The following is a 26,250-nucleotide window of genomic DNA, read 5'->3' on the forward strand; positions in this document are numbered from 1 at the left end:
GACTAGTCATTCACAATCCACAGAAGGCATGATTTCTGACTAGGTCATCAGAAACCTTGAAGGTGTTATTGTTAACCTCGCTCTTGTTTTCTCAGTTAGACTATGCAGTGGGTTTACTTATCTTTCACCATAAACCTCTGCTGATACAGTGCTTTACAATATGCCTCCTCCCAGCAACCCCGGGGGAAACGTATTATTTATTATCCCTATTTTCAAGTGAGGAAATTGAGCACAGAAGGTGAATGGCACAGGAGTCAAGGGGAGGACGCATGCCTGAGTTTAGTGTTCTCTGCACAGGGCTTGGCTTGCTCTTATTGCCTCTGAACTTTGAAACAGGGGAGTTACTTGAGTGACAAAAACCATTACTTTCTCTGCACAGTGTCTTCTTTTTGGTTTACAAGGGTTCGCAGAGCAGGTTACAGGATTTTATGATGGGGTTTCTTTATTGCTGGCAGTTGCTGTCTATATTCTGTGACATTCTTTGCATTCTAGTAACTTCTGGAGAGAATTTAATAGGAGTAAAGTGAGATGCCTGGAGACTATGCTTTCATAGCTGCTAGGGAGAGTGTTTTGCTCCTCAAAACGGAACTCAGATCTCAGATCTTTAATTCTGTTGGAGGCATTCTGTGTTGGCTTCTGAAAGTTAGGTTTAAAAGACTTCATTCATCTATGGTACATTTCCTCAAATCCTTAAGTAACTGCATTTGTTTTCTCTGGAGTTCAAGGTTTTATTTACCTTCTTTTCCTTTCCTTCTGAGTCTTGAACTTTGGAACTCCCCACAAATCTCCCTAATGTTCTTTCCTGGATCCATTTTCTTACCTGTAAGTACAACAGAGAGACTGACACATTCGTCAGGATGTTTGAGCACCATTACAAATGGAGAAAAACAGTTGTGCAATTTCTCTTGCATTAATTAGCTGGCTTCATTAAAACAGATGTTTTCAGGGGGCCAAATAGTATCCTTTTAAAAAGCCCCAAACTGAGAAACATCATTGTTTTTTTCTCTCTCCCTCTAAAAAATTAATAAAAAGTAAAAATAACAGAATGTGTTAAACATAAGGAAACTTTAAAAAATTACTCCATCGTCATTAGTTATGCCGGTTATTATGCCGAGTTCTAATGTAATGGTGCCCTGAGGACTGGGAGACAATTAGGATTGTTGGCCTCACATTAAAGGACACACCCCCCCACCCCCCCCCACCCCCGCCCCATGACTGTATTTTTTGTTTCTGTATAAATTTGGTTTTTCCAGAGGAGGGAGGGAAGGAGGGAGGGGAGAGGAAGAGACAGAGAGAGAGATTTACTTTAAGGAATCAATTATGGCAGTTGTAGAGGTTTGTCTAGTCCAAAATCTGCAGGATAGGCTGGCAGGCGGTAGACCTAGGCAAGAGTTACAGTTCAAGTCCAAAGGCAGTCTGCCTGCATTATAGAATTGTATACCTGAAACCTATATAATTTCATTAACCAATGTCACCCCAGCAAATTCAATTTTAAAAAAGGCAGTCTGCTGGCAGAATTTCCTCTTCTTCTTAGGAGGTCTAACTTTTTCTATTAAAGCCTTCAACTGATTGGATGAGGCCCACCACTTTATGGAGGGTAATCTGCTTTACTCAAAGTCTGCTGACTTAAAAAGCTAATCTCATCTAAAAATACCTTTAGAGAAATGGTTTTGAAATCTAGAATAATGTTTGACCAAATATCTGGATACTGTGGCCTCACCAAGTTAACACATAAAATTAACGATCACCGTTTCTGTTTTTATCTAGTTTTCCTGTCTCTTCCTTCATGGTCAAGCTATCATATGACATTTCTTGCAGCTGAAAATGTAAATTTTCTGAACACCGCATTCCACACCTTCCACTTTGCTGTGTTGTATGCTAAGAAGCCAGTACACCCAGGTCACTTAATTACCTCTTAAAGTGAGAGACTCAGCATCAAGATGAGAGGTGCTCACTCTCCAAACAAAGGGCATGAGCTTTAGTAAATAAACTGGACGTTGTTTTTCACCCCTCCCTGGTTTTTGACTGACGGTTCTCAATTGTGGTTGAGCTAGCAAGACTTGTGATTCCCCGGTGAGTCTTTTCAAAAATATTTAAGGGTGATGCTGCTCCTGGACCTCAGTAAACAAACAACATCAAGAGGACTGCTTGTTTGGGGGTTCTGTTCATTAATATTAAATGCCTGGGTTTTTTTCTTTTTCAACTCAATGTGTTCGCAGTGCAATTAGAGTCTAAATAGATCATGAGACTTGCCAGATGTTGTGACAAGGTTCATTTCTAAGGAAGACTAGAGGGGTCTTTTGTGTGTGTGTGTGTTGTTTGTTTAATTGGGTTTTTAAGCTCCCTAGTGCGTTGAGGTCAGGCCTGAGCTTTAAAACGGGGACCCAGAAGGGAGACACCCCTCTCGGGTCCCCTAAATTACTGAGACAACCTCCAGGATTTGAAACTCAGCCCACTTTTTACAAGAGTCCACCTCCTGATTTGAGAAGCCCCTTGAGGACGTCTCAACATAGACACTGGAGAAGCTGGTGCAGCTAGCACAAACCATGTGGGATTTAGGTCTTAATGCCGATTGCAGGCAACGTTTGGAAGGGATATGGTGCATATCTGAGTCATCCTTACAGGACAGCACACTTTGAGTCCCATATTCACGCACCACGTGGCTCTCTCTGCAGATGGCGTGATCAACCTGAGCATTCCCATTGTGCTGCCTGTCTCTGCGGACGACAAGACGCGGCTGGAAGGGTGCAGCAAGATTGTCCTCACACACGGCGGACGGAGGGTGGCTATCTTACAAGACCCTGAATTCTATGAACATAGAAAAGAGGAGCGTTGCTCCCGTGTGTGGGGAACAACATGTGCAAAACATCCCCATATCAAAGTAAGTTGCCAACCCTTAGAAGGACTCAGAAAAACTGGAGTTAGATGGAAGAATGCATTTCCAAGGGAGGTTTTTCAGGCTTTGGTCTAAATGATCTCTTGTGGCCTTGGCTCCTGTGATGTCTGGGTCCCTCAGCTAAATGGGAAACAACTGGGCCGGGTAGATAAGTTAGCCTAGCGTCATAAGCAACTGTAGCTATGCACGAAACCAAAGTTCACGAGGGAAGTCAATTTCTTCCTACAGAATGGGTCCGGCCAATCACTGGGAAGAGACTCAGAGTTCATGCTCTGTGGCCAGGGCGGAGGTCAGGGACATCCTTTCAGTAAACAAAAATCAGTGCAGATATTGGCAGAGTTTCCGGAGGAAGATACCACATTTTCATCACCGGATATTTCTTAGATTGAAAAATGTATTCATCTGATTAGGATCATTTCAAGTTTCTCCTGCCTGAAGGCAAAACAGACTAAACCTCCTCAGATTCCCTCACAACTTCCGTTTGATGGGTGGGAGCGGAGGGTATTATGGAATTGCTAGAGGTGGTTCATTTCCCATAAAGGAAAAATATGTGAAATTGAATACAAAAAGCATTCCTCATCCAATATTAAAATATTTGGGTTGACATTTTAAAAGATTGGACTTGTCCAATTCCGTAGCCAGGGTAACTACTTTTCAGAAAGTTCACAGAATAGAGAGCAATTTGAGGCCCAGGAGACTTTAAAAAGCACATCTTCTCTCTGGACCTCAGTTTCTTCATTTATAAGAGGAGGAGCCCAGACTCAAAATAACTCCAAGATCCTTTTCAGCGCCAACACCCTGCAAATGTTTAAATAAATCTGTTTGAATCTGTTGGGCAAACTTATGCTTTTTTACCTGAAATGTTGCAAGATAGGAAGGGCTTTTTCAAGGCCGCTGGTGGCCGCCTCTGATGGACAAGGTCCGTTGGCCGCAAAGCCGCTTTTCATTTGTTGGACCCAACTCTCCACTCTGCAGATAAGCATCTTTAATCTTTTTTAAAAATAGTTTTATTGACTTTTCACCTTTTTTAAAACATGTTTTTATTGATTTGAGAGAGAGAACAGGAGAGGGAGGAAAGGAGGGAGAGAGAAAGAGAGAGAGAAACATCGATGTGAGAGAAAAACATCGCTTGGTTGTCTCCCACACATAGTCTGGCCAGGGATTGAACCCGAAACCTGGGCATGTGCCCTGACGGGGAATCGAACTGGCAACCTCGGTGCATGGGATGACACTGAGTCACGTCAGCCAGGGCAATCCTCTTTAAACTTAATGCACATCCATCTCAAAGCCATCCAAACAGTTGCTCTCCCAGAGGTGGCAGACCGTCCTGTAAATTGCTAGACTGAGAGCTATTGGAGGAATTCTGTTCTGGGCCATCATTATGCCTGATAGTGACCATATAGATTTGTGATCTCATCTTCACTCAGTGGCCTAAGGAACAGCTGTCTGTCGTCAGGCCAGTTCAGATAGTCCTACTCTTTGGGCCTGACATCCACATACACATGATTAGCATTAAAAGGAAAAAAACAACAACACACCAACCAACCAAACAAACAAAACCTAAGGAATTATTTCTTTTCATCTTACCTTGCAACATGTGTTGGCAGTTGGAGCTCAGAATTTCTTAGAAGCCAGGGAGAGTGGTGATGAAACTGTGACCTTGACATTATAGTCAGTGACTCTGTACCATTAGGTTATTAGAGGAACTCTGTAAACATTCCCAGTGAGCTAGCTAATGGTGAGAAATGGGCCATGGATAACCAGACAGAGACAGACACTCACCTTGTATACACTACACTTGGAGTGCTGCAGGTGTGTTTACCAGACACACAACACATGGGTTTTATTGGGAAAGAAACTCTTCGCATTGTATTTTTTAGCACCTTGAAATTCACAGCGATACGTAAACATGTGTTTTTTTAAAAACAACACACCAAATCTTCCAAAAGTAATTTCGTCTAAAAAGTAATCTTAGGTCTTCTTGTATTTCCATGTGAGTGATATTTACACGGAAAATGGTCAGAGTCACCGAGGAAATGGTCTGCCTCTATTGCATTGCTCCTCATTGAAGTCACCTTGACCTTCCATTCAAGTCATCCCCATCCTCTCTCTCAAGTCACTAACATGGAACTATGTGACATGATCTCAGATGAAATCATGAGGAGCAGGTGAAACTTATAAAAATAGTGCTGGGAGGAGCCCTGTTGCCTTTCATCCATGGCTCTCAAAGCCTCTCTAGACAGTAATTATTTCCCACAATGCTTGTGTGAAGTATTCCCCTTTTATAGATATGGAAACCAGTAGAACAGAGTATGACTTCCCTTTAGCTTTGCAGTGAAAACCATACGGCCAATTCGACCCACAGAATCACCTGGGGAGCTTCAAAAATTACCCATGACTGGATCCCACCCTCACAGATTTTAGTTGCCTTGGGATCAGTTCTGCGTGTTGGGGGTAAAAGTTGCCTGTGATTCTCATGTACCATAAAGGCTGAGAACCACTGCATTGATTACCCAGAGCTCTGTCCTGTATGGCTCCACCTGGAGATTGCCTGCAAGCACCTCGCTCTCAACATTTGAAACCTCTCCCCAAACCTGTTCCCTTTCCTGTGTCCCCCCCACTCAGGGAGCAGCTCCACCATCCACACGTTGGCCATGTCCCAAACCTGGGTGTCATTCTTACTTCTGTCTTCTCCCTTGTTCATTCAGTCACCAATCCTGATGTTTCTGCCTCTCGTATTGCTTGAACTTGTCTGCTTCTCTTCTGTTCCAACCTGTGCCAGGACATTTCGTTTCTTCCCTAGCTCTTGCCTTTCTCCTCTCCATTTTTTGGCTAGAGCAAACTATTCAAGCTTTATTTGGGAATTCTTCATAAAGATCATATGACTTCATACTATCTCTTACCATCACCACTCAACATAGTATCTCCTCCAGTCATCCTCACCACTCAACATCCTCTCTCTTATTTTAGCATATGCTAGTCCCTCAACCTAGGACACTATTCCTTTACCCCTGCCTCCTCACCGTATTTGTTACTCCTTTCCCCTTTAAGAAGTTGGCCTTCCTCCCATGACTTATGAGCCTGACTGGGTGTCCCTTCTTTGTCTTCCCAGAACACTTTGTGCTCCAGAGTTCTTTGCCCTTGTCCTGTTCCACAGTACTGTTGCCCATTTACTCTTCTGTCAGGCCACTCAGACTGCCAAACCATGAGATCAGGGACCACATCTTGATCTGTCTTATTCACCATCAAATCCCTAGCAGCAAGCCCAGGACCTGGCACATAGGAAGTGCTGAATGGATGGAGGATGCCTCTGAAGGCAGTGCGGAAATAGCAGCATGGAGACCACTGATGAGGGGCAGTGATGCAGTGGGAAGAGCCTGGTTTGGAGGAGTCCTAGATATGGGTCCTAGCTGACAGCTCTGTGCACTTGAACTCTGCCAGTTCCTCTCTGTGAAACTGCCTTCTCTGGAAATGAGGACATTGAGTCCACATGATTTACAGGTTCCTTACAGCCCCGGAATTCCATGACTACAATAGATACCACAAAAAAATGAGTACATATTCTCCACTTGTGTCACATGTTATTTTTTTTCTTCTCAATTCTGTTCTCTGAACCCTTTTATCATGACCTTATTTTTCTGAACTCTCCATTTCTTTCCTTCCTTCTGCTTTCTTTCTCTTCTCTCCTTTCCCTTTTTCATTCTAATCTCTGCACCTTCCTGTCCTCAGCTGCTCCTCTCCTTCTGGTTTGCATATTCCCTCTTTGTCTCCAGATTGTTTCTTTCAATTCTTCCTCTCCTTGCCCTCTTTGAGCTGATTCACCTTTTGCAATTTTCATCCTAGTGTTTGAGGTCATCCTCTTCTTTTTGCATTCCTGCTCTCTGGATTCTGAGACCGATTCCCCTTTCACTACATCACTAGCCTCCCTTAAAGGAGCTAATCTCTAGCTCTGCAAGTCTCTAGTTCTGCAAATCTCTAGCTCTGTGTGGTTCCATGCCTGTCTATGGCAACAGGTGGGGACTTACAGAAAATTAGGCAGAGCCAGTTTTGGGGACCATTGAATCACCCTAGGGGAAGAGATGTCCTTTGTTCCTCTCTATCCCAGTAAAACCAAAAACAGTTTCAGCATTGCTCTTTAGACAGGCACATTTTAGGCTAGGTAGTAAACAAAATTGGTTCAATGCCCCCTTATGGATAGAATCAGTATAGGGCGGACCCCTAGCGTCCAGAATGGATTACTACACTCCCAGGGATATGGGGGGGTCTCAAATCTTTCAAAAGTTTATCTATAGTCTAACTTAAGCAATGAGGGGAAAGTAAATGTATAGGTATAGGCATTTGAAACTATTCCTAAGTGATTTTCCTGAGCACAGAGTTTAGGGGCCATGGAAACATAACCAAATCCTTTACACAATCCCCCTCTCTCTACCCAGGGCTTCTCAGCCACAGCACTATTGACATTTGGGCTGGATATTATTTGTTGTGGGCTGTCCTGTGCAATGTCCTGAGTAGCAACTCTGGCCTCTACATACTAGATGCCAATAGCACAACCTCCCCATCCCAGTTGTGACAATTAAAATTGTCTTCAGACATTGTCAAAACCTTTATTGTTGAGAATCATGGCTCTATTCTAACCCCACATTCCCTGACTCCCCCGCACCCCACCCCCCATGGAATGCAAGTCATTGTAAACCCAGTACCTGGTCGTGACAGGGAGTGTGCGCCAGAGGAGCGCCGTCCCCACCTTGGTGTCTTCTGACCAGGTGTTTCTCTCTCCCTACTCCTGCTTCCCTCTTCTCTGCTGACATTTCAGTGGCCACAGTGACCTTGAGTAGTGCAAAAGGCAGGTATGGAATTGGATCAGAGGAAGGACTGTGAGACCAGTACTTGATTGAGGAATTTCTATGTTTGTCTCAAGGCTTGAGGATGGACACTTGCCCTAAGTTGGCATTGGTTTTATTGCAGTACACTTGTTTATTGAAACAACAAAGCTTGTCATGTTTTTCTTTTTTGTGAGTTTATTGAGATGTAATTGACATATAACACTGTGTAAGTTTAAGATATACAATGTAAAAACCATGGTTAGATGCCACAAAGCAAGTGGTGCTGCCTTAACCACCCAAGGGCCTCATCTGTCCCTCCCTGTCGAAGGGAGTGCTAACCTTCGCTCCTTTCATCCAACACTATCATGGCTTTCTTTTTCATTACTTTCACCATTCCTCACACCACTCTCACACCTCACAGTTGTGGGTCCCACAGCAGAAATACACAAGAAACCCACATACCACCTTTAAAAGTTACATATTCAATAAATTTAAATATTTTTATCTTTCTACCTTGACAACTATGCTTTGATAACAATCTGGAAGGCCAGGTTCAAATTCAGGCACCTTGGTTCTGCTGGACTGTGGTCGTGTGGAGAGCTGGCTCTCGGCCTAGAGCTGACCGGTCCGTCTCTTCTGTGCGTGGCCTCGTCCCATGTCATCGTGGCCCTCTGGGTCTGTCTATTTTGTTTCTGTTTGAATTTCTAACATGGAAAATAATGCTGGGGCCGAGACCGGTTTGGCTCAGTGGATAGAGCGTCGGCCTGCGGACTCAAAGGTCCCGGGTTCGATTCCGGTCAAGGGCATGTACCTTGGTTGCGGGCACATCCCCAGTGGGGGGTGTGCAGGAGGCAGCTGATCGATGTTTCTCTCTCATCGATGTTTCTAGCTCTCTATCCCTCTCTCTTCCTCTCTGTAAAAAATCAATAAAATATATTTAAAAAAAAAGAAAGAAAATAATGCTGGGTATAACTTGAATAAACAGAAGCCCTTTGGGGGTTCTCAGAGTAGAAAGGGATTGAGAGACCCACAAGTTTGATAAATACCATGCTAGAATTGCTGAAGCGTTCAAGGTAGTCAATGCTAACCCAAGACTGGTCCACGAAGAGAAAAATTTTCAGGTAAACAGAAGTCCATATTAATGACTAATTCTAATAATCGTCTTTCTAGATGGTGATGGAAAGTGGGGATTGGCTGGTTGGTGGAGACCTTCAGGTGCTGGAGAGAATAAAGTGGAATGATGGGCTGGACCAGTACCGCCTAACACCTCTGGAGCTCAAGCAGAAATGTAAAGAGATGAATGCTGGTACGTAGGCTGGCTCGGATGCATTTCTACTCCTTACCACCCTCTGATTACCGAATTAAGGGTATCAGCAACAGCACGTTTATAGTTTTAAAAAGCTGGAAACATCTACTGATATGTCTACTGATACAGAAAGTTTACCAAGTTGAACTACATCCATACACTGGAACACTATCCTGCAGTTAAAAATATGCACCGACATGGAAAGATGCCCAAAGTGTATTTATTAAGCGAAAAAGCAACTTGCAGAACCATATAACAATTCTGAAAAACAAAATAAGATATGCTGATTGTTTTTAAAGCCCGAAGCTCTTTCTGTGTCTGGAAGCAGCAGTCTGGCAGTGAGCACCCGGCTGCCTGCTGACAACAGCAGCTGCCTCTGGGGGTGGAACTGGACCAAGGGGGGAAGGTTTTCACATCACATATTTTGAAAAAGAGGGAGAAAAAATAATAAGGTTATGGGCGATTTTTATATTTTTTACTTTTCTGTATTTCCCAACTTTTCCATAATGGCTACATATTTTTTCATAACCAAAAAGAATAAGTAAGGCTCTCAGGTATCCATCACTAAGTGGAGTTTTGAAGATTCCCGTAAAGAGAAGATTTGAAATTATATTGCTAGATTGTTGAGACCTTGCAGGGGCCCCAGGAAATGTCCCTCATTATTCGCTCCCCGCCCCCGGGGAAGGGAGACTGGAGCAGGGACTGATGACTGCAGTGGGCACCTGCCTGAGCCTGGTTTGCTGCAAAGGTCCTGCCAACACACTCTTTCATTTCTGCATCAGGCTCTCCCTCCCGGGCTTCCTGCCTGCGCCCTGTCCCTGTGTAAACAGTCTGACCTTGGTACCTTTGGAGTAACACCCCTAGAGGCCCAGGTGGATTCTCTAGCTGATTATCAAAAACAAGTAGCGCCCTGGCTGGTTTGCCTCAGTGGATAGAGCGTCAGCCTGCGGACTCAAGGGTCCCGGGTTCGATTCTGGTCAAGGGCATGTACCTTGGTTGCAGGCACATCCCCAGTGGGTGGTGTGCAAGAGGCAGCTGATTAATGTTTCTCTCTCATTGATGTTTCTGGCTCTCTGTCTCTGTCTCTGTCTCTGTCTCTCTCTCTCCGTTCCTCTCTGTGAAAAATCAATAAAATATATTAAAAAACAAACAAACAAAAACAAGTAGCTATAATGAATGCACTGAACAATTCACACAGCTGCATCTTTCTGTTCCTGCAGACAAGCCGCACTGCATTTCTCTGACCTTGGCCTTTGTTTTCTTGCCCAGATGCGGTGTTTGCCTTCCAGTTGCGCAATCCTGTGCACAATGGCCACGCTCTGTTGATGCAGGACACCCGCCGCCGCCTCCTACAGAGGGACTACAAGCACCCGGTCCTCCTGCTCCACCCTCTGGGCGGCTGGACCAAGGATGACGACGTGCCCCTGGACTGGCGGATGAAGCAGCACGCAGCTGTGCTCGAGGAAGGGGTCCTGGATCCCAAGTCAACCATCGTCGCCATCTTCCCATCTCCCATGCTGTATGCTGGCCCCACAGAGGTGAGCGGTACCCTGAGCTGGGCCATGGGACTCAGAAGTACAGGCTCAAACTTGACTTAAAGAGCAAATGAGTCTCTGGACTTCCTTCGTCATGAGCAGATTCTAAAATCTTCTGATCCCTTTTCTTTATCCAACTGACCTGTTTCCATGTAGTGCTTATGAAAGTGCTAGAAACATCAAATCAAACCTGTCATACACCACCTTTGAGAATATGGAAGTTGGCGTGTCAATGAGGTAGATCGTGCAACTTAACTGGGTTATAGGGCAAGTTGTGTCTAACCCGATATCCAGTTTCTGAAGTTCCAGTGACTGAGTCTCCGTGCTCCGTGAGCTCCATTAGAAGCGCACGGAGACTATGCCCCTCTCATCACACAGCGAGCCTCTCAGAGACCTCTGTCCACCGCACCACCGGTGCAGTGGGTTTGAACAAGTTTGCGGGAAGTATGATGAACTGAAAGGATCTCAACCCTTTGGAATGTCCCAGAGTTTAACAAATTAATTCTCTTTAACCAGATCAAAGTTCCAGGCCTCCTAGTTCTCTCCACCCTCTATGTTTCTGAGCTTTAAAGAGGACAGTTCATTTTGAAATCCCATTGCTGTGTTGAACTGGAGTCAATGCATATGAAAGGTAATTGGCTCATTCTTGACAGTCAGAAAAGAGACACTGGAGCTTGTAATTTCCTTTCAACTGTGATTTATTCTGAAGAGAGAAGGACTGGAGGGTAAAATCCTCACAGTTCCGTAAAGCAGTGAGATCTGAGTGTTCCTAGTCTGCTAGCCTTGGAGAGATGAGGAAATATAACCTCAGGTTCTAGGAGGGGGATTCTTATTTTTAAAGCTCCTGTCCCACCCAACGTAACCAAGTAGATAGAGAGAGAGTAGAGTCTTAGACACCTCACTGACTTTCTTGCAATTATTAGTTGGCCAACATTACTGAATTACTTCTAAAGCAGAATAAAGGTGTGTAAGAGGGACCCACGGAATTGGCCAAGGATAACCAGCATCTCCCTTACATGATGTTTCCTAGGTCCAGTGGCACTGCAGGGCCCGGATGATTGCGGGGGCCAACTTCTACATTGTGGGCCGGGACCCTGCAGGAATGCCCCACCCCGAGACCAAGAAAGACCTGTATGAACCCACTCACGGAGGCAAGGTCCTGAGCATGGCCCCTGGCCTCACCTCTGTGGAAATCATTCCATTCCGAGTGGCTGCCTACAACAAAGCCAAAAAAGCCATGGACTTCTATGATCCCAAAAGGTAGGTCTTTAAAGGAAAATTCATTTTTAATCTTTATTTTTGAGAGTATTTCAAATGTCCCCCTTTTTACTCCCCACCCCCGCCGCCTCCCTGTTCCCGCCCTGCCCCCGGCCTTCACCACCCTGTTTATGTCCATAGGTAAGATCTTCGGTTAATCTCTTCCTGCTTCCCCTTCCCACTTCCCTCTTAGATTCAGTGTGTTCCATGCTTCCTGGATTCTGTTACTCACCAGTTTCTTTTGTTCATTAGATTGCGTGTTCATTTAGTTTTAGATTCAATTATTCATAGATATGTATTTGTTGCCATTTTATTGTTCATATGTTTTATATCTTCTTTTTCCTCTTCTTAAAAAATACCTTTCAACATTTCATGTAATATTGGTTTGGTGGTGATGAACTCCTTTAGCTTTTTCTTGTCTGTGAAGCTCTTTATCTGACCCTCAATTCTTTTTCTTTTTTTTTAATACTTTATTTTATATTTTTTAAATATATTTTTTATTGATTTCAGAGAGGAAAGGAGAGGGAGAGAAATAGAAACATCAATGATGAAAATCATTGATCGGCTGCCTCCTGCATGCCCCCCACAGGGGATGGAGCCTACAACCCAGGCACGTGCCCTTGACCAGGAATCAAACCAGGGAACTCTTGGTTCATAGGTCGACGCTCAACTACTGAGCCATACCAGCTGGGCCAGAAAAATATATATGTTTTTTTCTTTTTATTGATTTCAGAGATGAAGGAAAAGAGAGAGAGAGAGAGAGAGAGAGAGAGAGAGAGAGAGAGAGAGAGAGAGAGAGAGATATCAATGATGAGAATCATTGATCGGCTGCCTCCTGTACGCCTCACACTGGGGATTGAGCCCGCAACCCAGGCATGTGCACTGACTGGGAATCGAACCGTGACCTCCTGGTTCACAGGTCGATGCTCAACCACTGAATCACGCTGGCTGGGCCAGAAAAAATCTTTTAATGAGCATTATGATGCACTAATCATACTCAGAGCACACAGAAGTAGGCAGAGCAACACAAGACACTTCCATGAACAGAGTAGACACAGTACATATTGAATGGATAGCTGCATTATGTCCCCTTCTGCAAGTTCCTTTACTGAAGAATTAACGAATTGCCATTTTAGAAGGTGTAGCATTTTACAGAAGGAAAAAAAATGTGGTCTCAGAACCCATAAGCTACTCCAGGAATCTTTAAGGAAGATGTTATTTACCTACATGGAGTTCTTTGTTCCTACCCTGTGACAGGCACAACGAGTTTGACTTCATCTCAGGAACCCGCATGAGGAAGCTGGCCCGGGAAGGAGAGAATCCCCCAGACGGCTTCATGGCCCCCAAAGCGTGGAAAGTCCTGACAGATTACTACAGGTCCCTGGAGAAGAGCAGCTAAATGCCTTTGGCTCCAGTTTCTTTCTCAAGTGCTTTTTGATTCCCTTTCCTATTTTTGAGATTAGATGCTTTGAATCCAATTGTTTCTCAATGACTGATTTTAGGGTTTTATAATGAGGTGATAATAATTGTGTCTAAAATTTAGAGTCAACTTCAATATATAAGAAATAAGTCAAACTGAAGACCAAATCTTAGCAGGTTAACAGAAATAGTATCATCATTTTAGAATGAAATTGTATTGTCTACTGCATCTGAACAGGTAGGTCCTAGATTTCTTACAGCTCTGACCATGTGTCTAGTTTACTTGCCAAAAAGGAAAGCATATTTTCCAGCTTAAGTTTTACCAACCTACCCTCCACCAATGTTACACACAAGAATAAATCAAATGGGCAGCCTCTTCTATACAACTAACAAAATAATTTCTCACCCTGAATGAGGTGTGGCTCACATAAGATTCTTCCTAATATTTCTCCTCACGTCGTATACAGCCCTACTGTCCAATCTCTTAGGTGCTGAAGTATGATCTGACTGGAGAATGTGTGAAAATGTGAATTTACTCTCAGAGATCTATGCAACCTACTTCTGCCATGAAAGTTCTATTAACTAATAAGAGAAGTCTTAATGCACTTCCGTGAATAATATAACTCCAGTGAAACAGTGTCTTGTCATTAAATAGCATAGAGTGCTTTGATGAGATTTCCACCCAGGAAATATTGTGGAAAGTTACTTTTTCTCCTCTATGAAGAGGCTATGCCTTTACCCTGCAGCAGCAGCTGCTGTAACTGAAAACCATTTGTGCCATTAGTGAGCTAAAACTGGAAATGACCACAGAAACCATCGAATGCAATCCTGTCCCCTGACAGGTGACCAAACTAAGACAAAGCATGAGCACATGCTTGGTGAGCTGCTGAGCATGGCAGCAAAAACAGAAAATTGGCATAATTAGGAAGTACTGGTGGTACTGAATGAGCACCCAGGCCACGTGATTCCCTATCTGAACTCGGTCTATACTGTACAACACAGAAGTCAGGTCTGATTCCCCTCAACTGCTTAGTAAAGCTCCTTAAATAGAGGGCACTTACAAAGCAGCCTTCTTGGATGCTCAAAGGTCGAGTTTTTAAAACCCAGCTGATTTTATTGCAGTTAAAAAAAAAAACAAAAAACTTTTTCCAAAGACTTATTGCTGGTTCTGAGACATCCAGCCTCTCTGATGGCTTTACTTCCTGGGAGGCAATCTTTTTATACTTTATGTGTAATTCCTTGTGCTAAGGGATATATGAAGAAACAGTACCTTTTGTACATGGGTCTCTCTGGAAGAGACTTAAACTGGAAAGAGAAAACTGTGATTTTTAAAAAATATTCTGTGTTGTTTTCTTAAATGCTAATCTTAGCTAATGAAAGTTCTTTTGAGAATAATATACAATGGTCACAGCAAAGTGTAACCAATTGTCTTTAATAATAGAGTGCCTTTATTCATTTAATTAGAGGTACTCCATAATTGCCTTTTTAAAAAACAGCATATTTATTGAAAACATGAGACAGGATATAGTGCCTTAACCCAAATAGTTTGTGATTTTTAAATATATTTATAACAATTCTGCTCTAATACCACACAGTGAAAATGACTATTTGTATGTACAACTGATGCTTGTCCTCGTGTTAATAAATTTCTCAAAATGAACGCCGGGGCTTCTCTGCCTGTTTAACACTCAGAGTGGGTTGACCACATGACTGTTGAGGTCTTGGTGACTTCAAATAACTGGAAACTGCAGCAACTCTTTCAGACCATAATTACGAGGCTGTTAGCCCTTACCCACGTCATTTCAAGAACTGCTCTAGATGGGAGTGACACAAGCACTTAGTGATGTTTTCAGAGGCAACTGGGTTCCTTAGGGACCTCTCCCCAGGATCTCATTGCCCGAGGATCCGAACTGAAATTTTTTTTAACTTGCTCCCTTTTTCTCAAAGTGCCCGCAAGGAGTTTTACCAGTGGGGTTGGAAGCAGTTGTGTGTTGTCTGCAGTAACCTCAGCAATTGCTACTTCTGTGTGCAAAAAGGATGCCTGCTTCCACCCATACGTTCAGGGGCCTCCAGGAAGGCTTGCATGTTGGTTTCCTTCCTCCTTGAGCCCCCAGCCTCCTTTCTGTCCTGAAGGCTTAATAAAAATGACTGCCGCTGGGCCTCACTCCAATACAACTGGTGTAATAGCCAACTCAAAGCTACCACATCACCCCTCCCTTTTCCTTCCCAGATCCCTACCTGTTGGCTCCTAGTGACTATTAGTAGGACAAAGTAGGGCAGGAAATGTGTAAGTTCATGAAGAGGTAAGTGGTGCTGAGGGAGTATACCAAACTGTACAGGGCAGTGTGAAAAAGTCCTGGAAAGGCATGTATAAATCATTCAGTCAGATATTGGTGGACTTAAAAATGTTATCAACACTTGAATCAGGCCACAAGATTGCTTTCCAACCATATTCCTTGTAAGAAGAAACAACTCTTGGCTACTTGAGAAGAGCAGAGTTCGTTTTTCCTCATCTTCCTCCTTTCTATCACCTGACTTTTAGGTCAAGCACAGTAGGTAATCAGGAAATGAGATGGTCACCAGATCAATCAACTGTTCTTATATCCGAAGGTTTGAAGGAACAATAGTGCAGCGTTAGCTAGTGAGGCACACACCATTGTGTTCCATTTCAGTTCCAAGTTTTGCATGACAGTAATTATTTCAATATGCTTGGCTTGAGTTTTAAAACTGAGCTGCCATGCTTCACAACCTGTGTCCTTGGTGCCCACACCAGAATTCACATTCATTGCAGCTGTATTTCAGAGCACAAAAGCTTACAACGAAAGTGTGCTCAAGCAGATTTATAACTAAATATTAAACAATCACAAAAACATTCCCAGTTCAGTGTTTCAGTAATGAGACCTTTATGAACTATAATAATAAAAGCATAATATGCTAATTAGACCTGACGGCTGAACAGCAGAACAACAGTCCAGATGAAGCTGGGCACTGTGGCTGCGAGGACCGAGCCCCTCGCACGAATTTCGTGCATTAGGCCTCTAGTTGAGTTATAATAGTGTAAATTTTACACCAATGTTACTGAGGATATTTTGTTTTACTTTCATTGTTAAATGGCTTCTTGTAGCTTTGATCTCATTTGCATCTACTTGCTCTACATCTTAATACAATTTCATGAACATGTCTTAGAATTTTCACCCACACATATAAGGAGAGCTTTAACTTTTGAGGGGGGGGAGGTAAAATGTGAAGGGGAATAAGAGGTACAAACTCCCAGTTACAAATAAATAAGTTATGGGGATATAATGTACAGCACAAGGGAATGCAGACTATTGCAATAACTGTACAGTGACAGATGGTTACTAGATTTGTCATGGTGATCAATTTGTAACGTATATAAATGTTAAATAACTGTGTTGTACACCTGAAATTCATAGTATTGCATCTCAATTATACTTTAATAAAAAAAGAAGGAGGCCTTTCCCAATGTTTATCACTTAGGGAAAAAGCATTTTCTCAAGTCAGAAACTCTAAGCATAATAATAATAATAATAATAATAATAATAATAATAATAAAGTTTCCTCAATTACTTTAAGGCATTAAGATGCCTCAATGAGTCATAATTGCTGGGATTAGTGTATTTTTCTAATTTCATTTAATGATTAAAACTATGATAAATTTAATAACTACTACTGGATAGTCTGAATTGAAGAGAAGATAAAAAGAAAGGACCTGAGAAGGAATATATCACACCTTATTTTTTATCAATAAGTCAAAAGATTAAAATAAATGATTACTGAAATTCTTACTAAATACTAGTATGAATTAGTGTGTAAGCTACAGAAGTGTGAATGCTACCCAGCAAGATAAAACGAGTCTGAGGGCACGTTTTACAAACCAAAACCACCACAGAAAATTTTATGTAACTGAAAAAGACCAGCCATAAGTAGAGAAAAATCAATTAAGAGGGACCTCTTTATTACATATTTATAAAATAATAGTATAATTATTAAAAATGGAGACTATATTTTTTTGGTATCTTGTGTTTTGCATTCAATTTTTCAATCATCTTCACAATTTTTCAAGACTTGATTTTTGTTATCCAAAGTGTTATCCTAGAACTTCAACCCCACCCACCAAAGCACAACTGAAGAACCAACTATTCAGCAGGTTCTAATGAGACTTATCAAAAAGTTACTCCAATAACGCACAAATAAAGATTGAGTTTTCAAAGAAGTACAATAAAAACAAAAACATAAAGAGCATAATTTAATTTTTCTGATGATTCAGAAGGTTCTTCTGTCACAGTGTGCCACACTCCTCATGCTGCATGTTTAAGTGCCGTAACAGAATTCTAATTAGTGAAATTGTGGACAAAAACATGTTTAGCTGACATGTTAGCACACACAGCCTCAGTGACTGCAGGTACAATATGGGAATTTTGATGTGTATATTTGTACTAACTGGGGCACAATTTATAATATGCTGAGAAAACTTTTTAAATTTCAGTTATAAAATGAGTATTTTTTAGCATATTTAGTAACAGCTACTAGTTTTAAATTATTTTATTTTTGATGACCAAATTAGATTTGACCATAAATAAAGAACACATAACTTTAAAATAACATTAAAAAACCATGGTTACAACAGAACTGGGCAACATTAGATGAAGAAAGGGAAAGTCACATACATGTATTGTATGGCACTGAGGTTTTTCTAAGCTATTCTTTTGAATGGCTTTCAATCACCTTTACGTATATCAATTTATAAATGTCTCTACTCAGTGTGCTTGTGGAAAGGTGAAATTGGTGTTGATCACGCAACTGCCTGAAAACCATTCAATGCTGATCTCTGAACAAGTATTATTATACGATTATCCTGACAACCATAATAATTGAGCCACATCTAAGTATTCAGATGTGGCTGACTCCAACTGTTCAACTTCAGAGAATGCTCAACTTTAAAAAAAGCTGAAACAAGTGACAACTGAAAATGGCTGAATCTCTGTACCTTATAGACACAACCCTAAATCTTATTTTCGCTATAAAGCATTTAGTACTTTTTGATTCAGTAGTTGGGGGTAAAAAAAAGTTTCTGTATTCAAACATATCTACAGAATGTCAATATAAAATGTGTGACTATATACATTCAATACACACACACGCTCACATATCTAGAAAGCAGCACTTAACCACATCTCCATTTCTCACCTATGACTCAATGACTCACCTGTCACTTTAAAACAAGCTTAGATGTTATAAGGCTGCAACATACGGCTAAAGAGGCCAAACACAAGCACCCACAGGCAGGATGGATTAAATTGTTCCTCCTCATGATTTTTGACAAGTGGCAATACCATTTATATAACAACCATGTCTCAATAACTTAGAAGTCAGAGTATAAAACCAGTGTCATTCAACTCCCTCACTGTGTAAGAACACCACTCCTTCCATCTATTTCCACTGATGATAACAGGGCACACCAAACCAGGCTGCACTGACCTGCACAAATGACGTTTACTCTTAATCTAAACAAACATGTGTTAAAACATTCTGAAACGCTGCATCCTTCGACTTCTTCATCTTTTCAATTGCCCGATGCAGGTCCTGTTGTTGCACAGGCCGAATTTCATCTTCATCATGGCTAAAATGCAAATACAAACCCACCAGATATTAAAAAACTTTAGAATATACCTTCCTAAAAGATTTTACCATGATTAAAAAATAATCTCTTTCCCAACCAAGACCCCAAAGACAAACACAATAAAAAATTCATGCGAACTTTTTCAGGAGCTATCTATGCATTACAAATCTCTTTTTTAAAAAGCACTGACTGCTAAAAGGTAGAAAGCTGAAATGGCTGGCTATAAACATATAGCTGTGGTAACTAAAATCAAATACTTCACACTAAGAATATGAGTAGAGAATGTTAGCATACAGTGAAAATGTTCTATAAAGGTGTGCCAATTTACCTAAGTGGAAACATTAATTCCAATCAAGGAGTCAAACATATTCCCATCAAAACTAAAATTAAAAAGTAGCTTTCTTACAGATATAATTCATGTATATGTTTGGCTTTTGACAAACTAAAATAAAATTCTTTGCTATTAATAAAAACCAACTAATCTAAGTCCTCCTAACTTCAATAATAAGAAAAGCACAGTATATAATGTCTCCTTTGTAATTTATGGACACTTAAGAAAAACCATTTGGGGAAAAATTTAAGATAATCCAAGTCTGCCCTAACTGGTTTGGCTCAGTGGATAGAACATTGACCTGGGAACTCAAGGGTCCTGGGTTCGATTCCGGTCAAGGGCATGTACCTTGGTTGCAGGCACATCCCCAGTACGGGGTATGCAGGAAGCAGCTGATAGATGTTTCTCTCTCATCGATGTTTCTAACTCTCTATCCCTTTCCCTTCCTCTCTGTAAAAATCAATAAAATATATTTAAAAAAAAAAAAAGATTCCAAGTCTATTGGTCAGATTTTTCACATTGAAATATTAAAATTTTCACGGCTTTGAGGACAGCAGAAAAACTTTCATTATTAATGTAATTTTATTTAAGCAAAATTTACTCATAAGTTATTTTCTTTTTCTCCTTTTAATCTTATTTACAAGAATAAAAATCTTTGGCATGTAGATTGGCTACAGGGGTCAAAAGTATTCACAACTTTAGCACTCGAGCAGCTGGAGCAATAAATAAATAAATGGGAGTTGCTCTCTGCATGATAGGGATCAAGGGAACACTGAAGAAAAGTCCAGGACTAGTGCATACCTAGCTAGGGTTAACAGGGTAGCTTTCATGCAAACCTTTCTATACCAAGAGCAGCTTTTTTTCCCCATATGGCAATGCACTATAACTAAACACAAGAATATAAGAGGTAAATCCAGGTCACTCGGAGTGAAAGCCTCAGGGGCATGAGGAAAAATGAAACAAAGTTTAAGAGATGGAGAACTCATTCAACACAAGCCCCAAAGTACACTAGCTTGCCAGAGTCATAGAAATTCTTCGTTAAGAAGAGGTTGATACTTGGCCCTGGCCAGTTTGGCTCATTGGATAGAGCATCAGCCTGTGGACTGAAGGGTCCCAGATTCCATTCCAGAGTCAAGGACACGTACCTTCGTTGCAGACTCAATCCCCAGCCCTGGTCAGGGCATCTATGGGAGGCAGTCAACTGATGTGTCTCTCTCTCACATTGATGTTTCTCTCTCTCTGTCTCTCCCCCTCCCTTCCACTCTCTCTAAAAGTCAATGGAAAGATATTCTCGGCTGAGGACTGAAAAAAAAAAAAAGTTTGATACTTTGAACAGGGGTTTAGAATGCAGAGTTATACTGGCTCAGGGCAAGTAGCCTTTTGAAAAACTTCCCAAGGGACATAGTTCATCAGAGCTGAGCTATTCCAGTTCAGCAGTATCTTTGCTTGAATAAGGTTGGTACAAAACTGGTTTCTCAAGCTCATACTTTGAAACTGGTTTCAAGTGAAATTTGCTGCAATGACAAATGGATTATTTGTTTAGTAAATATATTATTATTAACAAGTTGAAATCTAGTCCACAGCAAGGCCCACAAAAAACATATTCCATTGAAATCCTCTCACATCCTTTGGTATTCTATTACCTCACCATTAATTCAACACTTACAGTCTTTGCTCTCCAACGTAAGTTTATATAGTCAAACCAATTAAGTGACATGTAAAATTTCTGTAACACAAGGTACTCATTATCATATAAAATGAAATTTAGGAATTTAAGATGCAAAGCAATCCAGGAACACTAGAAGACCCTGTTTTCTTAGTGAAGATGGGCAAACCTAAGGTTCTGTCAGCTTTCTATGACCAGTCCATGGATTTTCAGTATAAATTTAGCTTTTTATCTCTACCTCTTCATTTTAGTCTCTCCTCAAAACACCCCTCCCTCACAACCATTTTCAGAACTCACCTTTAAAAAAAGACAATAAATAATGTTTGGGAGATCGTTAATTCCAATTTACCTTTTATTCCATACACAGAGTTCGTATTATAAAGCAAAATAAAAGAAACTAACCTAAAAACTCGAAAAGGATTTGGTAAGTATTAGAAATCAACTCTATACACACATACCTTTCCTCTGATGTAGAATTAACATATTCCCTGACACAGAGGAGGGCAGCATCTCTACACATCTCTTTAAGGTCACTTCCTGAAAATCCATCAGTTTCCTGGGCAACTTCTAGCAGGTCCACATGTCTGTCCACCTTAAACAAATATGTATAAAACACACTTAAGAAACAAACACAAAATATACTGCAAAGGATATATCCAAATACTCTTCTTAGAAATAAATAATGGTAAGCATATTGAAACAGCATGGAAAGAGAATCACTAAAGAGTATTTTCAGTTTTAACTATAAAAGCTTAAAATTTGAAATCTAATTTTTATTAAGTGTCATTATGACCAATAAGTCTTAGTAGATATATCATGGTGTGACAGTGAAAAAAACATTCAAACAATGTTGGAATCACTTCAGTAGCTCTTAGAAGGGTCCCAAGTTAATACTTTTCTATAATATAGTCAACATACTTAACAAACAGCCTGCATTATTTAAGTCCCAAGTCCATTACAAAAAAACATATTCCATTGAAATCCTCTCACATCCTTTGGTATTCTATTACCTCACCATTAATTCAACACTTACAGTCTTTGCTCTCCAACATAAGTTTATATAGTCAAACCAATTAAGTGACTGTATTGGCACATAATAGACTTGGGTTAATATAATCATACCAACTGTATATACAGATGAAGAGGGGGGGGGAAACAAGGTAAGTTATAATAATTACCATCTATTAAATGATTATGTGTCATTCACTTTACATGTATTATTCTCATTTAATCCTGTCAGGTTAAGTATTCTCATATTCATTTTCAGAGGATAGTGAGACCTGGAAAGGTTAAATAAATTGCCCAAGGTCACACCATTGCCAAAGCCAGATTTGAACACAATGTAGCAGAGATCCAGCTATATTTCCCCCCATAGAGCTAACCATTTGTCTTAACATTTACTTTTCCCCATTGATTTGAAGTGCTACATTTGCTAGTTACTAAATTCCCATTTGTTTTTGTGGAAGACCCAATGTTAACACATTGTGCACCAGTAGTTTATTGCTAGCTTTACCTAGTGGCCAGATAAGTTTCTATTGAATGAGTACAAAAAAACATTTTACAAAGTATCATACTTTAAAAAGATATTAGCTTGTTAGAACATTTAATAAATAACTTCAAAATGCAATGGGTATTTAATTTTAAAGCGTGTCTTTAACATTTATGTAAAACACTGTGTAATATGAAAACATGAGAATGCTTGTGATCTGCCCGCAATGTGTTAAGTAAGAAGAGCAAATTTACACAAGGCCAAGAGACTTGGAGTTGAGAGGACATGGGGTCTATTGTCCGCCCTGCAACTGTGACCTCACATGACAGTGTTCTAATTCCTAAAGGTGGGGTTTAAATAAAGAGAAATCACATATTTTTTATTTAAAAAAGTGAACTCAGAAGGTAGGTGGGAGGCAAACAGTAATGATAAGCAAAAAAAAAAAAAAAAAAAGCATATAGATAAATCTATATAGGTTTTACTATATAAACAGTAATAATAATAATTTGTGGTAAAGAAACCACGTAGAACTAATATGCTAGACAATAAGAAAATGTAATACACAAGGGACATCTACATTAAGGCATTCTAAAGTCTTAAAATTATAATATTGAAAAGAGGACACACCTATTAACTTGGACTTTAAGTATACATGTAAAAAAAAAAAAAATTGAAGGGTGCCACTAAAAGAGAATGTGTCACTTCTAAACCAGCAGAGAAAAGGGGAAAAGAGGAATAAAGAATATAAAGGCAACACTAAAGACCACAGGGTGGGGTGTGTTACGTGGAGAGAAAGCCAAGAGAATCACTAAAGAGTATTTTCAGTTTTAACTATAAAAGCATGATACATGGAAAGAAAGAATGAATCTAAATTTATGAGTAATCATAATACAAACAGACTAAACCAGACTGGCAAAAGACAAGATTAGACTGTACCAAAAAAAAAAAAAAAAAGAAGTGTAGCCCAGTGTGGCTCAGTGATTGAGCACTGACCCATGAACCAGGAGGTCACGGTTCAATTCCAGGAGGTCAGGGCAAGTAGGTTGCTGGTTCGATCCCCACTGGGGGGCATGTAAGAGGTGGCCGATCAATAATTCTATCTCATCATTGATGTTTCTATCCCTCCCTCCCCCTCTCTCTGAAATAAAAAATAATATATTTTTAAAAATATATTACAATTAAATAAAAAACAAAAGCCCCACATTTCTGTACAAAGATAAACATATCTTGTATACTTGGAAAACAGTGAAAAATATCTGAGGATTTTAATCTGTAAGTTCAAGTATACCATAATTATTGAGTTATATGATCAGCCAAGAGTTTTATATAATAATTTATGTCAAGTTCAAAGCTACATTATTCTCAGCTTTCTTTTTCATTTCTCTCTAAAATGATTTAAGGACATACTAGGCGTACCAGTTAATAATGGTGGATTTTGTAATCAAAGAAAACAAGATAATTTCAAGAGAAACATCAAAAGTGCTTTACTCAAAGTAATGTCCATCGCTAGCTACACATTTCCCCATCTTTCAGGTAATTTGTGGACACCGTCCCAATAGGCCTTTTCTTGTTTTGAGGCAAACCATTCAGAGACCCAATTTGCCACTTCTTCAAACATTTTGAAGTGCTGCTCAGAAAGTGCGTGTGCCATCGATCGGAACAAGTGGTCATCTGAAGGAGCAAGGTCTGGTGAATACAGTGGGCGGGTTAATACTTTCCAGGCTAGATCTTTTAACGTGTCTTTAACTGGTTTTGAAGTGTGTGATGGTGCGTCATCATGAAGCAAAATTACTTTGCCATGTCTTCTGGCCCATTCTGGTCGTTTCATGATCAAAGTATGGCTCAAATTGATTATCTGTTGTCGGTAGCTATCAGTGTTAATGGTTTCACCTCGTTTTAGAAGCTCATACTACACCACACTTTCCTGATCCCACCAAACGAGAGCATTGTCTTCTTTCCGAAGCGATTTGGCCTTGCAGTCGATGGATCAACCCATGATTTTGTGCATTTGGGATTCTCAAAATAAATCCACTTTTCATCGCCAGTCACAATTCGATGCAAAAAAGACTTTCTTTCATGCCATTGAAGCAACGTTTTACTGATGACTTTTCGGTTTTCCATTTGTCTTTGGTTCAGTTGATGTGGCACCCATTTTCCTTCCTTTCAAATCTTTCCCATTGCTTGTAAATGATCGGAAATTGTTTGCTGAGCAACATTTAATCTTTCTGCAAGTTGTTTTTGAGTTTGACATGCATCTTCATCCAATAATGCTTGTAATTGTTGGTCTTCAAACTTTTTCGGTTGACCTGGACGTTCTTTGTCTTTTACATCGAAATCATCACTTTTAAAATGTTTAAACCAGCCTTCACAAGTATCTTGAGATGGAACATGTTCACCATAAGCTTCCCGAAGTATTCATCAGCACTTTTCTTCAAAATAAAGTAATGAATTATAACTTCCCGCAAATGCTCTTTTTTTGGCATGAAAATCGACATTTTTAAGTGTAAAAATATCTATGATGTTAACACCTTCAGCAAATTTGACATATGAAGTTTTGAAACTTATTGTCAATACAACAAAATAACATATGTATCAAATCGCATATATATCAACATATGTGTAACTCCACCTATTGAAAAAAAATCTGCATTATTAACCAGTACACCTAGTAATCATGCTATTTATAGGATAGAGAAAAATTATAATTTTTTACTTACATTTTCATTTTTCAAAATGAGTTTCAGGATTGCTTCTCTTTGTTTTAGAGCCTAAAACAGGATAATTTCCAGTTAGCTTTAAAACAAAAGGGGGCGGGGGGGGGGGGGACCAACTAGTTTTCCTAATATTTCTTCCTTCGCTGTAAATTACCTGACAATCCCTATAAGAAATGACAGAAACTCTGACAGAGGTTATGGAAACTACTGACTAAAACAAGGTCTTGGTTGTCCTACCCAACTATATCTTCTTATTCTGAATCCCCAATGCCTAGCACAATGTCTGGCAGGAAACATGCCCTTAAATATTTCTTGAGTAGATGACCTATGACTGCCAATGACTTTCCTCTATTACTCTGTACATCTCCTTTTCTTCATTTAGAAAACTTCTGAAAACACCACTGCCATAAATTTTTATTAGTAACTGAAGAGATGGCAAGCAAAACCCCTTCAGTTCTTCCATTTCAACATATAACTTCCATGTTCACTAATTTACATGAGTGAATTTTTATTTAGTGATGATAGCACATTCATTCATATGCCTGTATGCTCCCCCCAACAATGCATTTTACTATTACACCAGAGAATAGAAGGTGGTATAAAATACCTTATATATAGAAAGTATAAATGCTTTTAAGAATCATTATAGCTGAACTCATCCCTATTCCCATAACAACTGAAAAAAACCAGACCTGCTGACAACAAATATAAAATCAAATGACCCGAAAAACAAAACCAAACCCTGCTGTTTCTGTAATTCAAGGATGTTAAGTATGAGGGTTAATTTGGTGTGTCAGGTGATCTCCAAAAACTACTTTCTTTATTTTAAAATAAACATTTAATTTGGAGAGGAGTTTCAAGGTAAGGTTAATCATACACTTTAATGTCACAGTTATGCAATAAAAAAAAACCCAACTACCCTATCTATACTAATAAAAGGGTTATATGCTAATTAGACTGGATAGCCCAGATGTCTTCTGGACGTCCTTCCTGACAAAGCCACAGCAACTGCAAGGGCTGAGGAGGGCCGGCAGCCATGGCAGCTGGCGGCAGCAGCAGCGGGGTAATGGGGGTGGCGCCTTCCCCTGATCTGCCGGGTCAGAGGGAGGCCAGACTGCAGCTTAGGCAGGGAGCGGGCCTAAGCCGTCAGTAGGACATCCCCTCAGGGCTCCC

The 26,250-nt window shown here is 40.4% G+C and overlaps 2 protein-coding genes across 2 annotated transcripts in view; one reads left to right on the forward strand and one right to left on the reverse strand.

The window, feature by feature from the left end:
- PAPSS2 (3'-phosphoadenosine 5'-phosphosulfate synthase 2) overlaps positions 1-14,897 on the forward strand; it is a 68,139-nt gene extending 53,242 nt beyond the window's left edge. The window contains exons 8-12 of the mRNA XM_079794249.1: positions 2,676-2,881; positions 8,890-9,025; positions 10,295-10,563; positions 11,591-11,820; positions 13,075-14,897. Of these exons, the coding sequence (XP_079650375.1) occupies positions 2,676-2,881; positions 8,890-9,025; positions 10,295-10,563; positions 11,591-11,820; positions 13,075-13,216 (983 nt within the window). The 3' untranslated portion in view covers positions 13,217-14,897. The remainder of the gene's footprint in view (positions 1-2,675; positions 2,882-8,889; positions 9,026-10,294; positions 10,564-11,590; positions 11,821-13,074) is intronic.
- Positions 14,898-17,190: 2,293 nt separating this feature from the next.
- Positions 17,191-26,250, reverse strand: part of ATAD1 (ATPase family AAA domain containing 1) — a 36,856-nt gene continuing 27,796 nt past the window's right edge. The window contains exons 8-10 of the mRNA XM_079794250.1: positions 25,081-25,131; positions 21,333-21,466; positions 17,191-18,877 (exon numbers count right to left, since the gene is read on the reverse strand). Of these exons, the coding sequence (XP_079650376.1) occupies positions 18,757-18,877; positions 21,333-21,466; positions 25,081-25,131 (306 nt within the window). The 3' untranslated portion in view covers positions 17,191-18,756. The remainder of the gene's footprint in view (positions 18,878-21,332; positions 21,467-25,080; positions 25,132-26,250) is intronic.

This window comes from Cnephaeus nilssonii, assembly GCF_951640355.1.
Source record: "Cnephaeus nilssonii genome assembly, chromosome: 16".
Classification (NCBI taxonomy): Eukaryota; Metazoa; Chordata; class Mammalia; order Chiroptera; family Vespertilionidae; genus Cnephaeus; species Cnephaeus nilssonii.